The following is a 21,910-nucleotide window of genomic DNA, read 5'->3' as shown; positions in this document are numbered from 1 at the left end:
GACCATGAACTCCCGTTTTTCCAGGCCCGCAATCACTGCTCGCAAGGATTTCATCTTGAACTTGAAAACCTTTAGGTAAGGGTTCAAGGATTTTAGATTCAACATGGGCCTTACCGAACTGTCAGGTTTCGGTACCACAAACAGGTTGGAGTAGTAACCCTTTCCCTGTTGTTGCAGTGGCACTGGAACAATGACTTGGGACCGGACCAATTTAAGGATGGCCTGTTACAGTGTAACACACGTATCCTCCAAAGCTGGTAAGATTGATTTAAAAAATGGTTGGGGAGGAGCACCGTCAAACTCCAGCTTGTAGCCCTGAGAAATGAGGTTCTTTACCCAGGTATCCTGGCAGGAGTTTTCCCAAATGAGGCTGAAGTAACGCAGCCAAGCTCCCACCTCAAGATCCCCTCGGCGTGGATGGGCACCGTCATGCTGAGGCCTTAGAGGAAGCCGGACCGGTGCCCTCCTGAGAACCTGCGATTACTGGTTTTCTTGTCTTACCTCTGGTGCCCCTAGCCACATTGGAGGCACTTCTGGCCCTAGATCTAAATCTGTTAGACCGAAAAGGACTGGGTAGGCGGCTCCGGGAAGAAACGTCTAGCCGGCGGGGCCCCAGAGGGGAGAAATGTAGATTTCCAGCCTAAAGAGCCAATCCCCTGAAAAGGGAAGAGACTCTACACTGCGCTTAGACTCTGCGTCCGCTATCAACTGACGCAACCACAAAGCTCCGCGCGCCGACACTGCCATAGCAGTGGTCCTAGCATTAATATTGCCTATCTCCTTGAGAGAGTCACACAGGACGCGTGCAGTGTCCTGAATGTGTTTTAGGAGCATCACAGTAGTGACCAGAGACATATCCCCTGAGAGGCCCTCCTGAATTTGAGTAGCCCACGTATGAATGGCATGAGTCATCCAGCAACCTGCTATGACCGGTCTTTGTGATATACCTGCCGCTGTGTAGATAGACTTCAGTATAGTCTCTATTTTTGTATCCACAGGGTCCTTTATGGTAAAGGAGTCTGGAGCTGGCAGTACCAACTTTTTAGATAGGCGAGAGACTGATACGTCAACAGCCGGGGGTTCTTTTCAGATTTTCCTACCTTCAGGAGCAAATGGGAAAGTGTGCAAAAAACCGTCTAGACACTTGGTATTTTTTATCTGGATTTTTCCAGGCTAACTTAAACAGGTCATCTAACTATGCAGAATCACGGAAAGTGACACTGGGTTTGTTCTGTGTTAAGAAAAACGACTGCTGTGCTGCAGCGTCCTCTAGAGGGAGCTTTAACATGTCCCGAATAGCTAGAATGAGGGGTTTAATACCTTGCATAGAAGGGGAATCCCCAGTAACAGGATCCAATTCCTCCCCCTCCTCCTGTGTCTTCTCATCAGAGCCTGAGAGTAAAGCAGATAACCCACGCTTTTGTGGTCCTGATCTAGAGAGAGGGTGCTCCCTTGCAGCTAGGTCTGCAACCGCCTGCTGCAGTTGTTGAGCTTTTTGAGCATTAGCAGTGAGCTGAGATGACATATTTGACATTATTGAATTTATGGCACCTAGCCAGGAAAGCTCCTTTCCCTCCCCCCCTTCCAGGCCCCTCACTGTGCTGTGAGCACTGACTACATTGTTCACATGATATGGAACCAGATGTAGAGGGAGAGAATCTGGTGTGACATACATTGCATAATTTGTGTTTTACCATGTTTACAGTAAACAACACTTACATACACACAGACAAGTAATCAATAGCAGGCCTGCCTTCACTGTATGTGAGAGGGAGACAGAGAGAAAGGAACAGCACACCCAAGCTAAACAGTCCCAGTGAGGCTGCAATATCACAGTGAAACACTGGAGATTTGTGTCCCTTTCAGGACACAGAATGTGTACATTAGCGTCTCTCCCCCTTTGCTACACCCCTGTACCAGGTTTCCTGTGTATCCTTCGTGTCTGGAGGAGCTGTGTGCGCCAGCTGCTGCAGCTGTAAGCAGAGGAAGGTGCCAAAACGCTGCTGGTCCCACTCTGAGAAAGCTCCGCCCCCTGTAACATCACACATTTTACACACCGCAACCAGTTTACACAGGGCGGCTATAACGAGTCCCCCCCATAATGGTCCCGCATGCCGCCCCCGCGTTATTGCCGTACTATGAACCGGGGGACCCCCCTAGCGGGGCCACCGGTTTGTACTCACCACTGTCGTTACCATCAGGCTAACGTTAGGGGTGTGCTGCGATTGTGACCGCTAAGGCGCAGTGCCCCGCTGTACAACAACCTTTCAGGACCGTGGTCCTGCAGCGGGGAAGCGGCTCTGGCACCTTACAGAGGCCGGTGACCGCCCCCTCCCCCCTAACTTCCATGGTACAGGTATGCTGTTGCCCAAACAGCAAACCGAAAATAACAAAGTTTTAAAATAAACTGAAGAAAACTCTCTGGAGCTTCTAGAGTGTGCATCCACTCCTGAGGGCACTTTTTCTAAACTGTCTGTGGGGAGGGGGGGGCATAGAGGGGAGGAGCCAGCACACCCAGTAGAAGAAGTGCACTGGCTCCTTTGGATCCCGTCTATACCCCATCATACTAGATTCCCCCAATATCCCTTATGGATGCTAGAGAAAAATGTCTACAAAAACTAAAATAAGAGGTCACTGGAAATAATATTAGCTAATCAAAACGTCATCTGACATCTTACAGGTGTCTGAAATTCTAAATTGGAGAACTAATACCAAAGCTGATTGAGAAACCGAAATTCTACGATAAGAGACTATTTAAGGGTTAAACATAAGATGTGGATCCACCATCTCCCCCTTTTTTCAGGCAACTATCTTCATGGACAATTACTGCTCCAATCGTATTACAAAGTGTGACCAAGATGGTGTCTTTTTCGGATATATCATTGTACTGAGTCTTTCGGACAAAATGCTACATATCAATGAAATGCTAAAGAGCGCAAGATACCTACCTGTGGGATAATAATATCTGCTAACCATTTGGAAAGTTTAAAGAGCTCATCTGTCCCTTCCATTTTAAGAGTGCTGTTGTGCTGAACATCGTACTTGACACAATCGTAAATATCGGGAATCTTGCTGATATCATAACGCCCATTCTTCATGCGGAAATCTCTCTCCAGCTTGCTCCATCGCTGTAACATCAGCTCCAAGGTTTCACTGTGGTACAACTGCAGATCTGTGGACAAGATCTCTTTGCATCAGTATATTCATTAGTCCTATATCAGTATAGGCACTGCCCTTTCCTACCTCACTCACCATTCTTTCTCCATATCACCTCTCATGACTCCAACCCCCGCCCCTCCCACCCTCACCCACACTTTCTCTGCCAGTAGGTGACTCCCAAGGTTCTGTGCTTGGTCCTCTACTATTCACTCTCTTTAGGTGAGCTCATCAGCTCTTTTTGACCTCTAATATCATATCGATGACAATTACACTCAGACCTACATCCCCCGCACTTACTTATACAGTACAACTGTGTCTCTCTGCTATTTCCTCCTGGATGTCCCAGTGCTTTCTTAAACTTAACATGCCTAAGGCTGGGTACACAATTGCCGATGTACACCCAATATATCGTCCGATCCACTGGATATATTGTGCGCATCGTCCAGCGTGTATTCCCTATATCGTTAACGATGTGGGCTTCGCAACTCGTTAAAGACGTACAAGATTTTTAGTTTTCAACTTGAAATCTAAAGATATTGTACAAGACAGCATGCACCAGGATGTGGGTGCATGCCGTCACTAACGAGACGCAAACGATATTGAACTATATAGTTTGGGCGGGGGGGAATCTTGCTTGATGTCACATCTAATGTGACATCAACAAGTGTGTACCCAGCCTAAGACTGAGTTAAAAATCTTCCCATACCTCACCTACTATTATTTCTTTAACTATTGATGAGACGGCCATCTACTACTCAAGTGCGCTGGCTTGTCGGGGCTAATAGGATTTTCCCCAGGCAAGACCTTTAGCCTCAAGCAGGCGAAACTAAATCCCCGGAAAGAGCCCTGTTTTCAAGCATTTTTTGTGCCCTATGTTTTACAGCGGTTAATAAGATACCTCCCAATGTATCAACACTGGAACAGACAAGCAGAGACCACTGTTTAAGGCTGCTATTCACACATATTGCTCATGCGCAGGACAGGTACGGAGATGACCTGAGTACCGAATGTCTCACCCACCCTTCCTACAACAGGAGCCTCCACTCTCTGGACCACCCTCAGTACTGGTAAATTCTGGACACTCTATATACTATGTACTTTCTGCTTGCTGCCACCACACCAGACTGCCAGGTACTTGCCCTCTGTAGCACTGCTCTCTCCATCAGTCAGCAAGTGGTTCCACCATGAATTGTGCCCGAACTGAAACACTTTCTGCTGTATTTACTGTACCCTACCATACCTCCACTGAAGTGCATCTTCAAGGGACAGGATGTATGTCCATGGATCTATTTACACAGGGTATATCATACTGCCACAAACATGTCAGTTTTTACATGTACAGTATGTATGGATTATCTACCATGGTGTAACCTTCGTGGTTGCCTCACCTGGTACACTCGTGGATGGGATGAAAAAGACATGTACCCCACGGCTATGGTGGGACCCTACTCCAAGTGTTAGGCTGTCACAATCACCCATTTTGTGTCATCTCTTCTAGGTGTAACCTATTCCACAGAGGGTAATCCTACTAAATGCGCTCAAGACTGCTGCCTCATCTAGTATCTTTCGTGGGTGGAATATTTTACCCCTGAAAGTTGTTATGCAAAATGCATCAACCCTGCAATATGCTTATTGTGAGCTCTAGATTTTGGTTGTATTTATTTTGGTGTAAGTTTCTATTATCTGTAATACCAAATCTTTGTAAAATGTACCATGCTTCTGACATCTGTAAAGCGACTAAAACCTAGGGTAGAATTGCGCTATATACATAAAATAAGATTTTAAACCTACCGGTAAATCTATTTCTCCTAGTCCGTAGAGGATGCTGGGGACTACGTAAGGACCATGGGGTATAGACGGGCTCCGCAGGAGATAGGGCACCTAAAAAGAACTGTGACTATGGGTGTGCACTGGCTCCTCCCTCTATGCCCCTCCTCAAGACCTCAGTTAGAGAACTGTGCCCAGAGGAGATGGACAATACAAGGCAGGATTTAGCAATCCAAGGGCAAGATTCATACCAGCCCACACCAATCATACCATGTAACCTGGAACATACATAACCAGTTAACAGTATGAACAAACGACAGTAACGGTCCAAGACCGATGTCAACTGTAACATAACCCTTATGTAAGCAACAACTATATACAAGTCTTGCAGAGTTTCCGCACTGGGACGGGCGCCCAGCATCCTCTACGGACTAGGAGAAATAGATTTACCGGTAGGTTTAAAATCTTATTTTCTCTTACGTCCTAGAGGATGCTGGGGGCTCCGTAAGGACCATGGGGTTTATACCAAAGCATCCAATCGGGCGGGAGAGTGCGTATGACTCTGCAACACCGACTGAGCAAATGCTAGGTCCTCATCAGCCAGGGTATCAAACTTGTAGAATTTAGCAAAAGTGTTTGACCCCGACCAAGTCGCCGCTCGGCAAAGTTGTAATGCCGAGACGCCTCGGGCAGCCGCCCAAGAAGAGCCCACCTTCCTAGTGGAATGGGCCTTAACCGAATTTGGTACCGGCAATCCAGCCGTAGAGTGAGCCTGCTGAATCGTATTACAGATCCAGCGAGCAATAGTCTGCTTCGAAGCAGGAGCGCCAATCTTATTGGCCGCATACAGGACAAACAGAGCCTCTGTTTTCCTAATTCTAGCCGTCCTGGCTACATACATTTTTAAGGCCCTGACTACGTCCAGGGATCTGGAATCCTCCAGGTCACTTGTAGCCACAGGCACCACAATAGGTTGATTCATATAGAACGAAGAAACCACTTTAGGCAAAAATTGCGGACGTGTCCTCAATTCAGCTCGATCCACATGAAAAATCAAGTAGGGGCTTTTGTGTGACAAAGCCGCCAATTCTGACACTCGCCTTGCTGATGCTAAGGCCAACAACATGACCACCTTCCAGGTAAGAAATTTCAACTCAACCTTGTTAAGCGGTTCAAACCAGTGTGATTTTAGGAACTGCAACACCACGTTCAGGTCCCATGGTGCCACTGGAGGCACAAAAGGGGGCTGGATGTGCAGCACTCCCTTTACAAATGTCTGGACTTCTGGAAGAGAAGCCAATTCCTTCTGAAAGAAAATCGAGAGGGCCGAAATCTGTACCTTAACAGAGCCTAATTTCAGGCCCATATCCACTCCTGTCTGTAGGAAGTGGAGAAAACGACCCAGATGAAAATCTTCCGTAGGTGCATTCTTGGTTTCACACCAAGACACATACTTTCGCCAGATACGGTGATAATGCTTAACCGTCACCTCCTTCCTAGCCTTTATTAAAGTAGGGATGACCTCATCCGGAATCCCCTTTTTCGCTAGGATTCGGCGTTCAACCGTCATGCCGTCAAACGTAACCGCGGTAAGTCTTGAAATACACAGGGCCCCTGCTGCAACAGGTCTTCCGTCAGAGGAAGAGGCCAGGGATCTCCTGTGAGCATCTCTTGTAGATCCGAGTACCAGGCCCTTCGAGGCCAGTCTGGGACAACAAGTATCGTTCGTACTCTTCTTCGTCTTATGATCCTCAACACTTTTGTGATGAGAGGAAGAGGAGGAAACACGTAGACCGATTTGAACACCCACGGTGTTACCAGAGCGTCTACTGCTATTGCCTGAGGGTCCCGAGACCTGGCGCAGTACCTCCAAAGTTTTTTGTTGAGGCGTGACGCCATCATGTCTATTTGAGGAGTTCCCCAAAGACGTGTTACGTCTGCAAAGACTTCTTGATGAAGTCCCCACTCTCCTGGATGGAGATCGTGTCTGCTGAGGAAGTCTGCTTCCCAGTTGTCCACTCCTGGAATGAAGACAGCTGACAGAACGCTTACATGATTTTCCGCCCAGCGAAGGATCCTTGTGGCTTCCGCCATCGCGACTCTGCTTTTTGTCCAGCCTTGGCGGTTCACATGAGCCACTGCTGTGACATTGTCTGATTGAATCAGAACCGGTAGGTTTCGAAGAAAACTCTCCGCTTGTCGAAGGCCGTTGTAAATGGCCCTGAGTTCCAACACATTGATGTGTAGACAGGACTCCTGGTCTGACCAAAGACCCTGAAAAAATGTTTTCCCTGTGTGACCGCTCCCCATCCTCGGAGGCTCGCGTCCTTGGTAACCAGGATCCAATCCTGAATTCCGAACCTGCGACCCTCCAGGAGGTGAGCACTTTGCAACCACCACAGGAGGGACACTCTGGTCCCTGGGGACAGAGTTATTTTCCGATGTAAGTGCAGATGGGACCCGGACCACTTGTCCAGGAGGTCCCATTGAAAAGTCCTTGCATGGAACCTTCCGAAGGGAATGGCCTCGTAGGCCGCCACCATTTTCCCCAGAACTCGAGTGCATTGGTGAACTGACCCCCTTTTTCGGTTTTAGCAGGTCTCTGACCATGTTCTGTATGTCTTGGGCTTTCTCTATTGGGAGGAAGACTTTCATTTGTTCCGTATCCAGTATCATACCTAGGAACGGTAATCGAGTTGTCGAAATCAACTGTGACTTCGGTAGATTTAGAATCCAACCGTGTTGCTGGAGCACTCTCAGCGAGAGCGCCACACTGCTCAGCAATTTCTCCCTTGATCTCGCTTTTATCAGGAGATCGTCCAAGTATGGGATAATTGTGACTCCATGCTTGCGCAGGACCACCATCATTTCCGCCATTATCTTGGTGAAAATCCTCGGGGCCGTGGAGAGTCCAAACTGCAACGTCTGAAATTGGTAATGACAATCCTGTACAGCGAATCTCAGGTATTCCTTATGGGGGGCATATATGGGGACATGAAGGTACGCATCCTTTATGTCCAGAGACACCATAAACTCCCCCTCCTCCATGTTGGCTATTATCGCTCTGAGAGATTGCATTTTGAATTTTAATCTTTTTATGTACAGGTTTAGGGATTTCAGATTCAAAATAGGTCTGACCAAACCGTCCGGTTTCGGGACCACAAATAGGGTTGAGTAGTAACCTCTTCCCTGCTGGTGCAGGCGAACCTTGATTATCACTTGCTGTATACACAGCGTTTGACATGCAGCTAACACTATATCCCTTTCCAATGTGGAAGCTGGTAGGGCAGATTTTAAAAATCGGTGCGGGGGTACCTCCTCGAATTCCAATTTGTAACCCTGGGAAACTATTCCCAACACCCAGTGATTCAGGTCCGAACTGACCCAGGCCTGACTGAAAAGTCGAAGACGTGCCCCCACCGGTGCGGACTCCCTCAGGGGAGCCCCAGCGTCATGCTGTGGGTTTTGGAGCAGCCGAGGAGGACTTTTGTTCCTGGGCACCTGCCGAAGCAGGTGCTCTCTTGCCTCTGCCCTTACCTCTGGCGAGGAAAGAGGATCCCCGACCTCTTTTGGACTTGTGCGACCGAAAGGACTGCATCTGATAGGGTGTTACTTTCTTTTGCGGTTGGGGAATATATGGTAAAAAATTTGATTTGCCTGCTGTAGCTGTGGAAACCAGGTCCGTCAGCCCATCCCCAAACAATACATCACCCTTATAGGGTAGTACTTCCATATGTTTTTTGGAATCCGCATCACCCGTCCATTGGCGAGTCCATAAGGATCTTCTCGCTGAGACAGACATGGCATTGGCCCTAGAAGCTAGCAATCCAATGTCCCTTTGAGCATCCCTCATAAATAAGACTGCGTCTTTAATATGGGCTAGAGTTAGGAATATAGTATCCTTATCCATATTATCAAATTGATCTGTCAGCTCATCTGTCCAAGCTGCAATTGCGCTACACACCCATGCCGACGCAATTGTCGGTCTTAGCACAGCACCCGTATGAGAATAAATACACTTTAAGGTAGTTTCTTGCCTGCGATCTGCAGAGTCCTTAAGGGCTGCTGTGTCAGGAGACGGTAGCGCCACTTTCTTGGACAAGCGCGTCAGGGCCTTGTCCACAGTGGGGGGTGATTCCCAAATCTCCCTGTCCTGCTTAGGGAAAGGGTATGCCATATAAATTCTTTTGGGGATCTGCGGTCTCTTATCCGGAGTCTCCCAAGCTTTTCCAAATAATTAATTTAATTCATGAGATGTGGGAAAGTTAATAATCTGTTTCTTTTCCTTAAACATGTGTACCCTTGTGTCGGGGACCGAGGGTTCATCCACAATATGCAACACATCCCTTATTGCCACAATCATACACTGAATGGTTGTAGTCACCCTAGGGTGCAATTTTACTTCGTCATAGTCGACACTGGAATCAGAATCCATGTCGGTAGTAGTGTCTTGTGTTAAGGGACGCTTTTGAGACCCCGACGGGCCCTGTGAGTCGGTCCAATCCGAGGATTGACCCCCTGATGTCCCCCCTAAATCAGCCTTATCAAGCCTTTTATGTCAAGATGCCACACTTGCATAACATATGCCACATGTCCAAACAATCTGGAGTCGGCACAACCGACGGGGACACACCACTCATTTGCTCCAGCTCCTCCTTGGAGAAGCCTTCCGCCTCAGACATGTCGACACACACGTACCGACACCCCACACACACAGGGATTAACCTATAAGGCAGGGGTGGGGAACCTTTTTTCTATCGAGGGCCATTTGGATATTTATAAAATCCTTCGGGGGCCATACAAAAATTCTCAACTTAAAAAATTACCCTGCCCCCCAGTAGGTCTGCCCCTTAGAGGTACTGTGTGTGCGCGCCGGAGGCGCGCACGCGCCCAAAAAATGGGTGTGGCCAGTTAAAATGGGATGCGATACACATATGCCCCCAATAGTGCGGTGCCAGATCCACAATTGCCCCCACAGTGCCAGGTATACAAATGCCCCCACAGTGCCAGGTATACAAATGCCCCCCACAGTTCCAGGTATACAAATGCCCCCACAGTGCCAGGTGTACAAATGCCCCCCACAGAGCCAGGTATACAGATGACCCCACAGTGCCAGGTATACAAATGACCCCACAGTGCCAGGTATACAAATGCACCCCACAGTGCCAGGTATACAAATGCCCCCCACAGTGCCAGGTATACAGATGCCCCCCACAGTGCCAGGTATGCAGATGCCCCCACAGTGCCAGGTATACAGATGACCCCACAGTGCCAGGTATACAAATGCCCCCCACAGTGCCAGGTATACAGATGCCCCCACAGTGCCAGGTATGCAGATGCCCCCACAGTGCCAGGTATACAGATGACCCCACAGTGCCAGGTATACAAATGCCCCCCACAGTGCCAGGTATACAGATGCCCCCACAGTGCCAGGTATGCAGATGCCCCCACAGTGCCAGGTATGCAGATGCCCCCACAGTGCCAGGTATGCAGATGACCCCACAGTGCCAGGTATACAAATGCCCCCCACAGTGCCAGGTATGCAGATGCCCTCCCCCCTCCCCTCCGTGCTGCTTACCGTGAGACACGGAGGAGAGCGCGGCTGTCGGGTGGGAGCGGCGGCGCCGTGTAGTACTTCAAACCAGCCGCCGGTTCGAGAGCCAATCAGAGCTCGCGGACCGGCAGCCGTGGCTCCTGATTGGCTGCCGGTCCGCGAGCTCTGATTGGCTCACGGACCGGCGGCTGGTTTGAAGTACTACACGCCGCCGCTCCCACTCGACAGCCGCGCTCTCCTCCGTCTCCCTGTTCTGACAGCTGAGACACGCTGCCGCCGGACTGAGCGGCAGCGTGTCTCACCGACACCAGCTGGTGGGCCGGACCAAACGGCTTCGCGGGCCGGAGGTTCCCCACCCCTGCTATAAGGGGACAAAACCCCAACCAGGTCCTAAGGAGAGACAGAGAGAGAGAGTATGCCAGCACACACCAGCGCTTAAAAACACTGGAAAAAATATGTCCAGATAGCGCTTATATATATATATATATATATATATATATATATATGTCAACAAAGCATATATAGGGGGCGCTCCATAGTGCATAAAAGTTTTATTTTAAAAATAATACACAGGGTATTTTAAAAACCAATTGTAAATATTCGTACCAGAAGGCAACCAGTGTGGGCTGGTTACCACGTGATTCAAGTAAGGGTGATCAATTGGAAAAGCAGCAGCAAGTGTCAGGCGATCATACCGGATACCTCCACCCGACGACGGCTGGTCTCCCCAGGCTCTCGGGCAGGAATCACACACGTCCCCGACTCCTTGCTCAGCGATACCAACGATCATGTACGTCACCAGACTCCGCCCCAACGCGTTTCGTCATAGACTTCGTCAGAGGGCCCTCTGACGAAGTCTATGACGAAACGCGTTGGGGCGGAGTCTGGTGACGTACATGATCGTTGGTATCGCTGAGCAAGGAGTCGGGGACGTGTGTGATTCCTGCCCGAGAGCCTGGGGAGACCAGCCGTCGTCGGGTGGAGGTATCCGGTATGATCGCCTGACACTTGCTGCTGCTTTTCCAATTGATCACCCTTACTTGAATCACGTGGTAACCAGCCCACACTGGTTGCCTTCTGGTACGAATATTTACAATTGGTTTTTAAAATACCCTGTGTATTATTTTTAAAATAAAACTTTTATGCACTATGGAGCGCCCCCTATATATGCTTTGTTGACAGATACTTTTTCTCCGGAGGAGTTCGGATTGTTGGAAGGGGAGCTGCGGTCCCACTATTATAACGAGGATCTAGTGCTTCTGGCAACATCCACATGAAGTTGCTGTGATTCAAATATATGGACACACGCCTAGTGTATCTTTATACACATATCTTATATTTTCTCTGTAAGGCAATAATCAGCGCTATATCATATTTGTCTATATCATATTTGTCTATATATATATATATATATATATATATATATATATATATATACATATACATATATATATATATATATATATATATATATATATATATATATATATATATAAAATAAACCAATTCCCACTCACTGCGTCGCTAATGTGCCCCCCTGCTCTTTTTTCCAGCCTGTGAAGTTCAGCTGGGGAGAGACCAGGGAGCCAGCGTTTTCCTCATGCAGCTTCTGTGGAGAAAATGGCGCTGGTTAGTGCTGAGGATCAAGTCCCGCCCACCCGACGGCGGGCTTCGGTCCCAGTGATTTTTCAATAAAATGGCGGGGGATCATACATTTACTGCCTCCGCAGCCTAATCAAACTGTATTTGGCCAAAATGTGAGGTTTATTGCTGCCCAGGGCGCCCCCCCCCTGCACCCTGCACCCTTCAGTGCTGCTCAGTGTGTGTGTGTGTGTGTGTGTGTGTGTGTGTGTGTGTGTGTGTGTGTGTGTGTGTGTGAGTGAGTGAGACTGGGAGCAATGGCGCGCAGCCTACCGCTGCGCGCCTTACCTCATGAAGATCTGATGTCTTCTGCCTTCTCTATCCGGCTTCTATATTCGGCATCTGTGAGGAGGACGGCGGCGCGGCTCCGGGACGAACCCCAGGTGAGACCTGTGTTCCGACTCCCTCTGGAGCTAATGGTGTCCAGTAGCCTTAGAAGCAGTGCCCAACTTGACAAGCCAGCTCTGCTTCTCTCTCCTCGGTCCCACGATGCAGGGAGCCTGTTGCCAACAGGACTCCCTGAAAATAAAAAACCTAACAAAATTCTTTTTCCACAGAAAACACTGTAGAGCTCTCTGCAGTGCACCCATTCTCCTCTGGGCACAAGATCTAACTAAGGTCTGGAGGAGGGGCATAGAGGGAGGAGCCAGTGCACACCCATAGTCAAAGTTCTTTTTAGGTGCCCTATCTCCTGCGGAGCCCGTCTATACCCCATGGTCCTTACGGAGTCCCCAGCATCCTCTAGGACGTAAGAGAAATTATTATTAAATTATGAATCCATATTCCTCTACAAACATGATTGTTGAAAGCAATTCAATGTAACATATTGTTTTCTTTACAGAAAAAAAGGAGATTTATGGTAGACTTACCATTGTTAAATCTTTTTCTGCGAGGTACACTGGATTCCACAGGGAATAACATTGAGGGGGTGTAGAGTTGGATCTTGATCCGAGGCACCAACAGGCTAAAGCTTTGACTGTTCCCAGGATGCACTGCACCGCCTCCTCTATAGCCCCACCTCCAGGCACTGGAGCTCAGTTTTGTTAACCAGTCCAATGCAGTAGCAGGTAAGAGAGACGGTAGATGTTAATCACATAGAACCACATTCTCACGATAGGAGAAGGGACTAGCGGCTAATGCCATACAAACCCAAAGAAGCTAAGTGCGTCAGGGTGGGCGCCCTGTGGAATCCAGTCTACCTCGCAGAAAGAGATTTAACAAAGGTAAGTCTACCATAAATCTTCAGCGGGGTACACTGGTATTCCACAGGGAATAACATCGGGGATGTCCTATAGCAGTTCCTCATGGGAGGGGACGCACTGTAGCGGACACAAGAACCCGGCGTCCAAAGGAAGCACCCTGGGAGGCGGGAAGTATCAAAGGCATAGAACCTGATGAACGTGTTCACTCCAACAGAGTAGAATGTGCTTTGATGGCAGCAGGAGCTGGGAGCCCAGCCTGCGCATAGGCTTGTGCAATCACCATTCTAATCCATCTGGCCAAGGTTTACTTATCTGCAGGGCAGCCACGTTTGTGAAAACCAAAAAGTACAAAAAGGGAATCTGACCTCCTGATAGAGGCAGTCCTTTCCACATAAATACGGAGAGCCCGTACCACATCCAAAGATCTTTCTTTGGAGGACAAACCAGAAGAGATGAAGGCCGGAACCACAATGGTTAAGGTGAAAAGATGATACCACCTTTGGCAAATAACCTGGGCGAGTTTGAAGAACTGCCCGGTCACAGTGAAAAATCAGAAAGGGTGGACGCCAGAACAAAGCGTCTAAGTCCAACACACTCCTAGCAGAGGCAATAGCCAACAGAAACACGACCTTAAGCGTAAGGCATTTAAGGTCCACAGACTAAAGAGGTTCAAATGGAGACTCTTGTAGGGCATTCAGAACAGACAGATCCCAAGGAGCCACAGGAGGGACATAGGGAGGCGGAATCCGTAGAACACAGAGTGAAAGTGTGAACGTCAGGAAGAGATGCAATTTTTCTCTGAAACCACACCGACAAGGCAGATATATGGACCTTGTGGGAGGCCAAACGAAGGCCCAAGTCTAGGCCTTGTTGTAGAAAAGCCAAAAGTCTGGAAGTTTTGAAAGTATATGCATCATAATTCTGAGTAGCAAACCAGGTGAAGTAAGAATTCCAGACCCTGTAATAAATCCGAGCCTGGTTTACGGGCTTTCAACATAGTTTGAATGACCGCCTCAGAGAACCCTTTTGTTCACAGGAGTGATGCTTCAAAAGCCACGCCGTTAAAGCCAGTCTGGCTAAGTCCGGGTAGACACAAGGACCCTGAACGAAGAGATCTGGGCATTGAGGAAGTAGAAGAGGATGCTCTATCGAGAGACTCTGCAGGACTGAGAACCAATGCCGTCTGGGCCACGCAGGAGCGACTAGGAGTAGTATTCCTCCTTCTTGCTTGAACTTCCGTGTTACCCTGGGCAGGAGTGACACTGGAGGAAACACGTATGGCAGCCGAAAGTTCCATTAAATTGCCAGTGTGTCCACGAACGCTGCTTGAGGATCCCTTGTCCTTGCTCCAAAGACCAGAACCTTGTGATTGTGTCAAGATGCCATCAGGTCTAAATCTGGTAGGCCCCACTTGTCCACTAGGAGTTGAAAGACTTCTGGATGAAGACTCCACTCTCTGGCGTGCACGTCCTGACGACTGAGGAAGTCCGCTTCCCAGGTGAGGACTCCCGGAATGAACACCGCCGATAAGGCTGGTAGATGGCGTTCCGCCCATTGGAGGATTTTTGACACTTCCATCATTGTCATGCGGCTTCGGATGCCGCCTTGATGATTTATGTACGCCACCATGGTGGCGTTGTCTGATTGTACTTGAACAGGCCTGTTCAGTACCAGGGGCAGGTCCAGTGTCAAAGCATTGAACACTGCCCGAAATTCCAGAATGTTTATCGGGAGGACAGAGTCCTCCCTGGTCCACCGACACTGGAGAGAGTGTTGCTCCAACACTGCGCCCCAACCTCGCAGACTGGCGTCCGTTGTCAGGAAGACCCAGTTGGAGATCCAGAAGGGACGGCCCTGCTCAACTGTTGGTCCTGTAGCCACCAGCTTAGTGCCAGACAAACCTCCGGAGTCAAGGAGATCATTTGAGACATGATTCGATGAGGCAGGCCGTCCCACTTGGAAAGGATTAACCTCTGCAGAGGGCGGGAATGAAATTGAGCGTACTCTACCATGTTGAAAGCAGACACCATGAGGCCTAGTACTTGCATCGCCGAGTGTATCGATACTCTCTGGCGAGAGAGTAAGAATCTGATCTTGTCCTGAAGATTCAAGACCATCTCTGGAGACAGAAACAGTCTTTATATGTGTGTGTCCAGCAGCGCCCCCAGGTGCACCATGCTCAGGGCAGGGACCAGCGAGGACTTCTTCCAATTGATGAGTCACCCATGGGCTTATAGGAATTGGACCGACATCTCCAGTTGACTGAGGAGGGCATCTTGGGAGTTCACAAGAATCAGCAAGTCATCCAGATACAGCAGGATCCTGATTCCCTGACGACGCAGGAAAGCAGTCATCACAGCCATGACCTTGGTGAAAATCCGAGGTGCCGTGGCCAGTCCAAATGGCAGAGCCTGGAATTGAAAATGAAGGTTGCCAATAGCAAACCACAGATATTGCTGATGTGAAAGGGCAAGAGGTATGTGCAGGTAAGCATCCTGTATGTCCAGGGATACCATATAGTCCTCGGGTTCCATGGCCAGCACAATAGAGCGCAGGGTTTCCATACGGAATTTGGACACTCTCACAAACTTGTTCAATGATCTGAGGTTGAGGATAGGCCGGAAAGACCCATTTGGTTTCAGAACTAGAAACAGGGTTGAATAGTATCCCCTGCCTCTCTGGGACAGAGGTACCGGCACTACCACTCCTGTTTCCAGGAGAGATTGTACAACCAGGTGAAGAGCTTGCACTTTCAACGGATCCGAGGGGATTACCGTTGAACAGAACTGGCGAGGGGGATGTCTCTTGAAAGAGATTGCGTACCCGTTAGAGACAACTTCCCACACCCAGGCATCTGAAATGGTCTTTAACCAGGCCTGGGCGAACTGCAGAAGTCGGCCTCCCACCCTGGGGTCCCCCAGGGGGAGGCCCGCCCTGACATGCAGCAGGCTTGTCTTGTTTGGAAGCGGGCTGACGGGTGGCCCAGGATTGTTTAGATTTAGGCTTAGTGGTTTTGGAAGCACGAGCCTGTCGCGGATACGCTTGACCCTTTGCTTTCCCTGGAGGTCGAAAGGAACGAAAGGTGGTGATTTTAGCCTTCGGAGCAGAAGGATTAGTATATGGGAGACATGCTGTCTTGGCAGTAGCCAAGTCAGTTACGATCTTGTTCAGATCCTCCCCAAATAAGATATCTTCCTTAAAAGGGAGCACCTCCAAGGTCTTTTTGGAGTCCAGGTCCACCTTGCAGGACCTCAATCACATAATTCGATGAGCCACGATAGACGTAGTAGATGTCTTGGCCGCCATTACTCCTGCGTCAGAGGCATCTTCATTCCTGAGATGCCCAGGATTCCTGATGTATGTCAAGTTAATGGTCAGAGTGTGGTAAGACTACCGTAGCAACCTTCTGACGTTTGAATTTATCAGGATTCTTAGACATAGAAGTGGGTTCAGCGTCATACCCCATTTGGAGAATCAGCTTAGTAGCCTCCACTAGGTCAGGAACATCAACCTGTGTTATAGAATCCTCATCAGAAGCAACTGTATCAGTGTCTGACGGATCAGTATGTTCCCCATCTTCATCAGAATTATCCGAAATATTAGTAGATTGGGAGGAAGAAATGGCCCGCTTAGAGGACCCCTTGGCCCCTTTTACTATGTATGAGTATAGATATAACAATGCACAGTAGATACTGGATGTATATCACAGAATACTTGTACTAAATATTCAGATAGCAGTAAACTTGTTCTTAACTAACGCTGTCTAAAATGAAATGTAGAATACTTAAGTGTCTGTAAAAGCACAGTGCTGATGAGACAGGCGGCTTTACAGAGGAGACAGAGCCCTGCAGTCCCGGAGATCAGCCCAGCTAGTAGTGAAGATTGCGAAAAAATCTCTTCAGGGAGTGAGAGTGAAATGCAGCTCCAGGGCGGGAACACCAGCAGTAAATGGCGCCTGGAGCTGGGGGAGGGGCTACAGGTCAGCACCTTATCCCCTATGCTGGACTTCACCACCGTGTACTGTGGAGCCTATAATAAACGGATCTTAGTAAATCCGACCTGTGCTCCCTTGCCCTGGTGGATATAGTGGGGTCCCTGTGCAGTACAGTGTCCATGCCAGTGGCGCAGTCCGTCTCCTGGGACCGTGACCGGATCGCTATTCGGCGGTCCCACCTGGGGGACCCTCTTACCTCCTCCCTGATGTGCAGCCACGCAATCCAGGACAGCGTCAGCGGTGTGTGCCTGAAGTCCCTGCCTGGAGTCAACAGCCAGGGATAGTGCTGTGCACTAGGCAACGACACTACTGCAGCTGTCAAAATCAATAGCTGCAGGTGTTGGAACGGTCAGTGCCACTGACCGTTTATACATTGCCCCGCACATCGGCGCACTATCTTAAAGATGGCAGCCCTGATAATGATAGTCTGGGGGACACTGCAGACACTGGGGGTATGCTTCAGTAAGGCCATCAGTAAAACTGTGCACACAAAACTGGCGTCACAGACTCCAACTCTGTAAAACACTGTAAATGTGCGCACAAAGAACCAACGGGGTCATTCTGACCTGATCACTTGCTGCAGTTCATCGCAGCGCAGCGATCAGGTCAGAACTGCGCATGCACCGGCGCCGCAGTGCGCCGGCGTATGGCTGTCGTTGCCTAGCGATCGCCTCTGCCTGACTGACAGGCAGAGGCGGTCGCTGGGTGGAAGGGGGCGGCACGGCGGACGTTTTGTGGGCGTGGTCTGGCCAACACAGGTGTGGCTGGACCGTGCGGGGGGCGGGCCGCAGCGGTTGCGTGATATCACACACAGCCATTGCGACCCGGGCAGCGATGAGTAACTCCCGGCCAGCCGCAGGAGCTGCGATGACTGTGAGTTACTCTTCAAGTAAAAAAGCATCGCTGCTGTGCAATGCTTTTGTACTTGTGCGGGGGAGGAGGGGGGGGGGCGGCCTGACATGCGGGGCAGACTAGACCTGTGCTGGACGTCCCCCCGCATGTCATCGTAAGTGATTGTAGCTGTGCTAAATGCAGCACAGCTACGATCAGATCAAAATAACCCCCCAAGTCGGTGCCCTGCACAACTGTTCCACCGAGACACCGTACTACCCAGGAAACACTAACAGCTTGAACAGACATATACTGAAGGGAGTCTGGAATCAGCTTATCCGAGGACAGGTAATTATGGCTGATGGTAGCAGCGATCCATTTAGATGGCTAGCCAAGCTCTGGCACATCCAACAGTACCAAACAAAATGGTAGACGTGCGGTCAAGATAAATCTGAATGGCGCGCACCACATTCAAAAGATGTAGTGTAACCAACCCAGGAGACGAGGACAACCACCTTCCACATTTGGCACAACCATCTTCCATATTTAAAATAAGCGGTGCAGTATGGTATGTGAGGAACAACATTTCTTATGTCCACATGTGTAAGATTGACATGGGAATGTCCATATGGTCACATGTCTATGTGCAAGTCGACAGTGTCCATGTTGATATTCATAATGTCTACATGGATGATATGTTGACATGATAGAAAATTGACCTACATCCCTGGTGATCCAGTGGTCACCTACCTGGTCGTGGAGGCAGCGGCATCTTCTTTTGGGTCAGGCGGTCATGTGAGCATAATTTCTGGCAAAGATGGGTGACAACGGCACACTGGTACTTTCCCCCTATTCCTAACCTTTAGTCAGCGACTAACTCTAATCATTGGCATTCTGAGAATGGTGCCTGTCGATATGGTAGTGCTGATATTATAAATGTCAACATGGTTACTGTCGATACTCTGATCGGACACTGTAAATAAGGTGGAGGAAACCCCTGCTTTGCTTTGAAATATTTTTCTCCCTTACTGTACTTGCCATAATGATAATGAAAAAAAAAAAATCACAAACAATGAAGAGCTATCAGGGATAGATCACAATGTAATAAATCTGTCAAAGCCTTTAAGGATAAAGTGCAGGGTAACATAATAGTAAGGCAGCTGTAGTAATAACGTAGCTACAGCTGTCACAGGAGTACACACAATCAGCATAATAAAAGACTAAACAAACCTGTGCCAAGGTACTAAATAAAAGACTGGTAAATGTGGGAGGGGTTACAGAGGGCAGCGCACGTCGCCCAGTCACCATCTCTGCTGATGTAAAGGGTGCCTTCCAGATGTATACCCTGTTGTGAGCAGGTTGGTGATGGGGGTAGAGCGCCAAAACCACTGCACACACGGGAAATTGCTGGGTCTGTCACCTGGCAAATACCCAGGTCTCAGCCCCGATCCAAGTAAAGAACAGAGTCGGGGGACCCGGATCAGACCCTTTTCCACTGACCTATTTCCCAGTTTGATGCACGTTCCATGTTTAGCATTGCCAAAACACTTTTCCAATGTACCTAGTACACTACAAGCCAACTGAGACACAAAACTGAGGAAAAAGGAGCACAAAGGAAGTAACATTAGCAAAGTTAAGGAAAAGTATACTCTACAGGTCTGACACGAGTGACCTGCACCATGCAGCATTATGCTCTATCTGCGACTTTATACCAATTCCTTTGTGACAATATGACTGATCCTGAGTACCTAGTACACAATATGTGTACCAAAATGCAAAATTTAGAAAAGGTAACAACATTTAAAAATTCAGAAAAAGTCCATTAGGCTGCTGCAGCTTATTACAAAGTTGTAACACACTTGTTTGGGTAATTTGTTTTTCAAGGAGTCCCCGTATATACGACTTATACAGATGGAGCCTCACTCATCTATGCTGGCTATGGTGTTAGTCACGATTACGGAGTCGCAGCGTGCCTGGGCGCAAGAAGGCGCAGAGCTTAGCATGGCGTTACCGGTGAGTGTAATACCTGCGATCATCCACCAGATGTCGCTTTTTAAAATCACCACTGCGTATGCGAGTGGTCTCCATTGAAATACGCTATAGCGCAAGAACTACTTTACTGTACACTGTATGGGCAATGCTGTACGAGCGTCTCATTACGCTATTTAAAATACACTGCAGCAATGGGGTCCCGTAGACAAACCAATAAATAAAAATAAGAATTTACTTACCGATAATTCTATTTCTCGTAGTCCGTAGTGGATGCTGGGAACTCCGTAAGGACCATGGGGAATAGCGGCTCCGCAGGAGACAGGGCACATCTAAAGAAAGCTTTAGGATCACCTGGTGTGCACTGGCTCCTCCCCCTATGACCCTCCTCCAAGCCTCAGTTAGGATACTGTGCCCGGACGAGCGTACACAATAAGGAAGGATTTTGAATCCCGGGTAATACTCATACCAGCCACACCAATCACACTGTACAACTTGTGATCTGAACCCAGTTAACAGCATGATAATAGAGAAGCCTCTCGAAAAGATGGCTCACTACAACAATAACCCAAATTTTTTGGTAACAATAATTATGTACCAGTATTGCAGACAATCCGCACTTGGGATGGGCGCCCAGCATCCACTACGGACTACGAGAAATAGAATTATCGGTAAGTAAATTCTTATTTTCTCTGACGTCCTAGTGGATGCTGGGAACTCCGTAAGGACCATGGGGATTATACCAAAGCTCCCAAACGGGCGGGAGAGTGCGGATGACTCTGCAGCCCCCAATGAGAGAACTCCCGGTCCTCCTCAGCCAGGGTATCAAATTTGTAGAATTTTACAAACGTATTTGCTCCTGACCAAGTAACTGCTCGGCAAAGTTGTAAAGCCGAGACCCCTCGGGCAGCTGCCCAAGATGAACCCACCTTCCTTGTGGAGTGGGCATTTACAGATTTTTGGCTGTGGCAGGCCTGCCACAGAATGTGCAAGCTGAATTGTACTACAAATCCAACGAGCAATAGTCTGCTTAGAAGCAGGAGCACCCAGCTAGTTGGGTGCATAGAGGATAAACAGCGAGTCAGATTTCCTGACTCCAGCCGTCCTGGAAACATATATTTTCCGGGTCCTGACAACGTCTAGCAACTTGGAGTCCTCCAAGTCCCTAGTAGCCGCAGGCACCACAATAGGTTTGGTTCAGGTGAGACGCTGAAACCACCTTAGGGAGAAACTGAGGACGAGTCCTCAATTCCGCCCTGTCCGAATGGAAAATCAGATAAGGGCTTTTACAGGATAAAGCCACCAATTCTGACACGCGCCTGGCCCAGGCCAGAGCCAACAGCATGACCACTTTTTCTGTGAGATATTTTAACTCCACAGATTTAAGTGTGTCAAACCAATGTGACTTTTGGAACCCAAAAACCACCTGGAGATCCCAAAAGTGCCACTAAAGGCACAAAAGGAGGCTGTATATGCAGTACCCCTTTAACAAATGTCTGAACTTCAGGGACTGAAGCTAGTTCTTTTTTGGAAGAAAATTGACAGAGCCGAAATTTGAACCTTAATGGACCCCAATTTCAGGCCCATAGATACTCCTGTTTGCAGGAAATGTAGGAATCGACCCAGTTGAATTTCCTCCGTCGAGCCTTACTGGCCTCGCACCACGCAACATATTTTCGCCAAATGCGGTGATAATGTTTTGCGGTTACATCCTTCCTGGCTTTGATCAGGATAGGGATGACTTCATCCGGAATGCCTTTGTCCTTCAGGATC

The 21,910-nt window shown here is 48.7% G+C and overlaps 1 protein-coding gene across 26 annotated transcripts in view; it reads right to left on the bottom strand.

The window, feature by feature from the left end:
* PPIP5K1 (diphosphoinositol pentakisphosphate kinase 1) overlaps positions 1-21,910 on the bottom strand; it is a 281,975-nt gene that overhangs the window by 138,609 nt on the left and 121,456 nt on the right. For all 26 annotated transcript variants that reach the window (XM_063925882.1, XM_063925883.1, XM_063925886.1 and 23 more), the window contains one exon: positions 2,949-3,172. In XM_063925882.1, the coding sequence (XP_063781952.1) occupies positions 2,949-3,172 (224 nt within the window). The remainder of the gene's footprint in view (positions 1-2,948; positions 3,173-21,910) is intronic.

The sequence above is a fragment of the Pseudophryne corroboree genome, chromosome 6 (assembly GCF_028390025.1).
Source record: "Pseudophryne corroboree isolate aPseCor3 chromosome 6, aPseCor3.hap2, whole genome shotgun sequence".
Taxonomy (NCBI): Eukaryota; Metazoa; Chordata; class Amphibia; order Anura; family Myobatrachidae; genus Pseudophryne; species Pseudophryne corroboree.
This window is presented reverse-complemented; position numbering and strand designations above follow the sequence as displayed.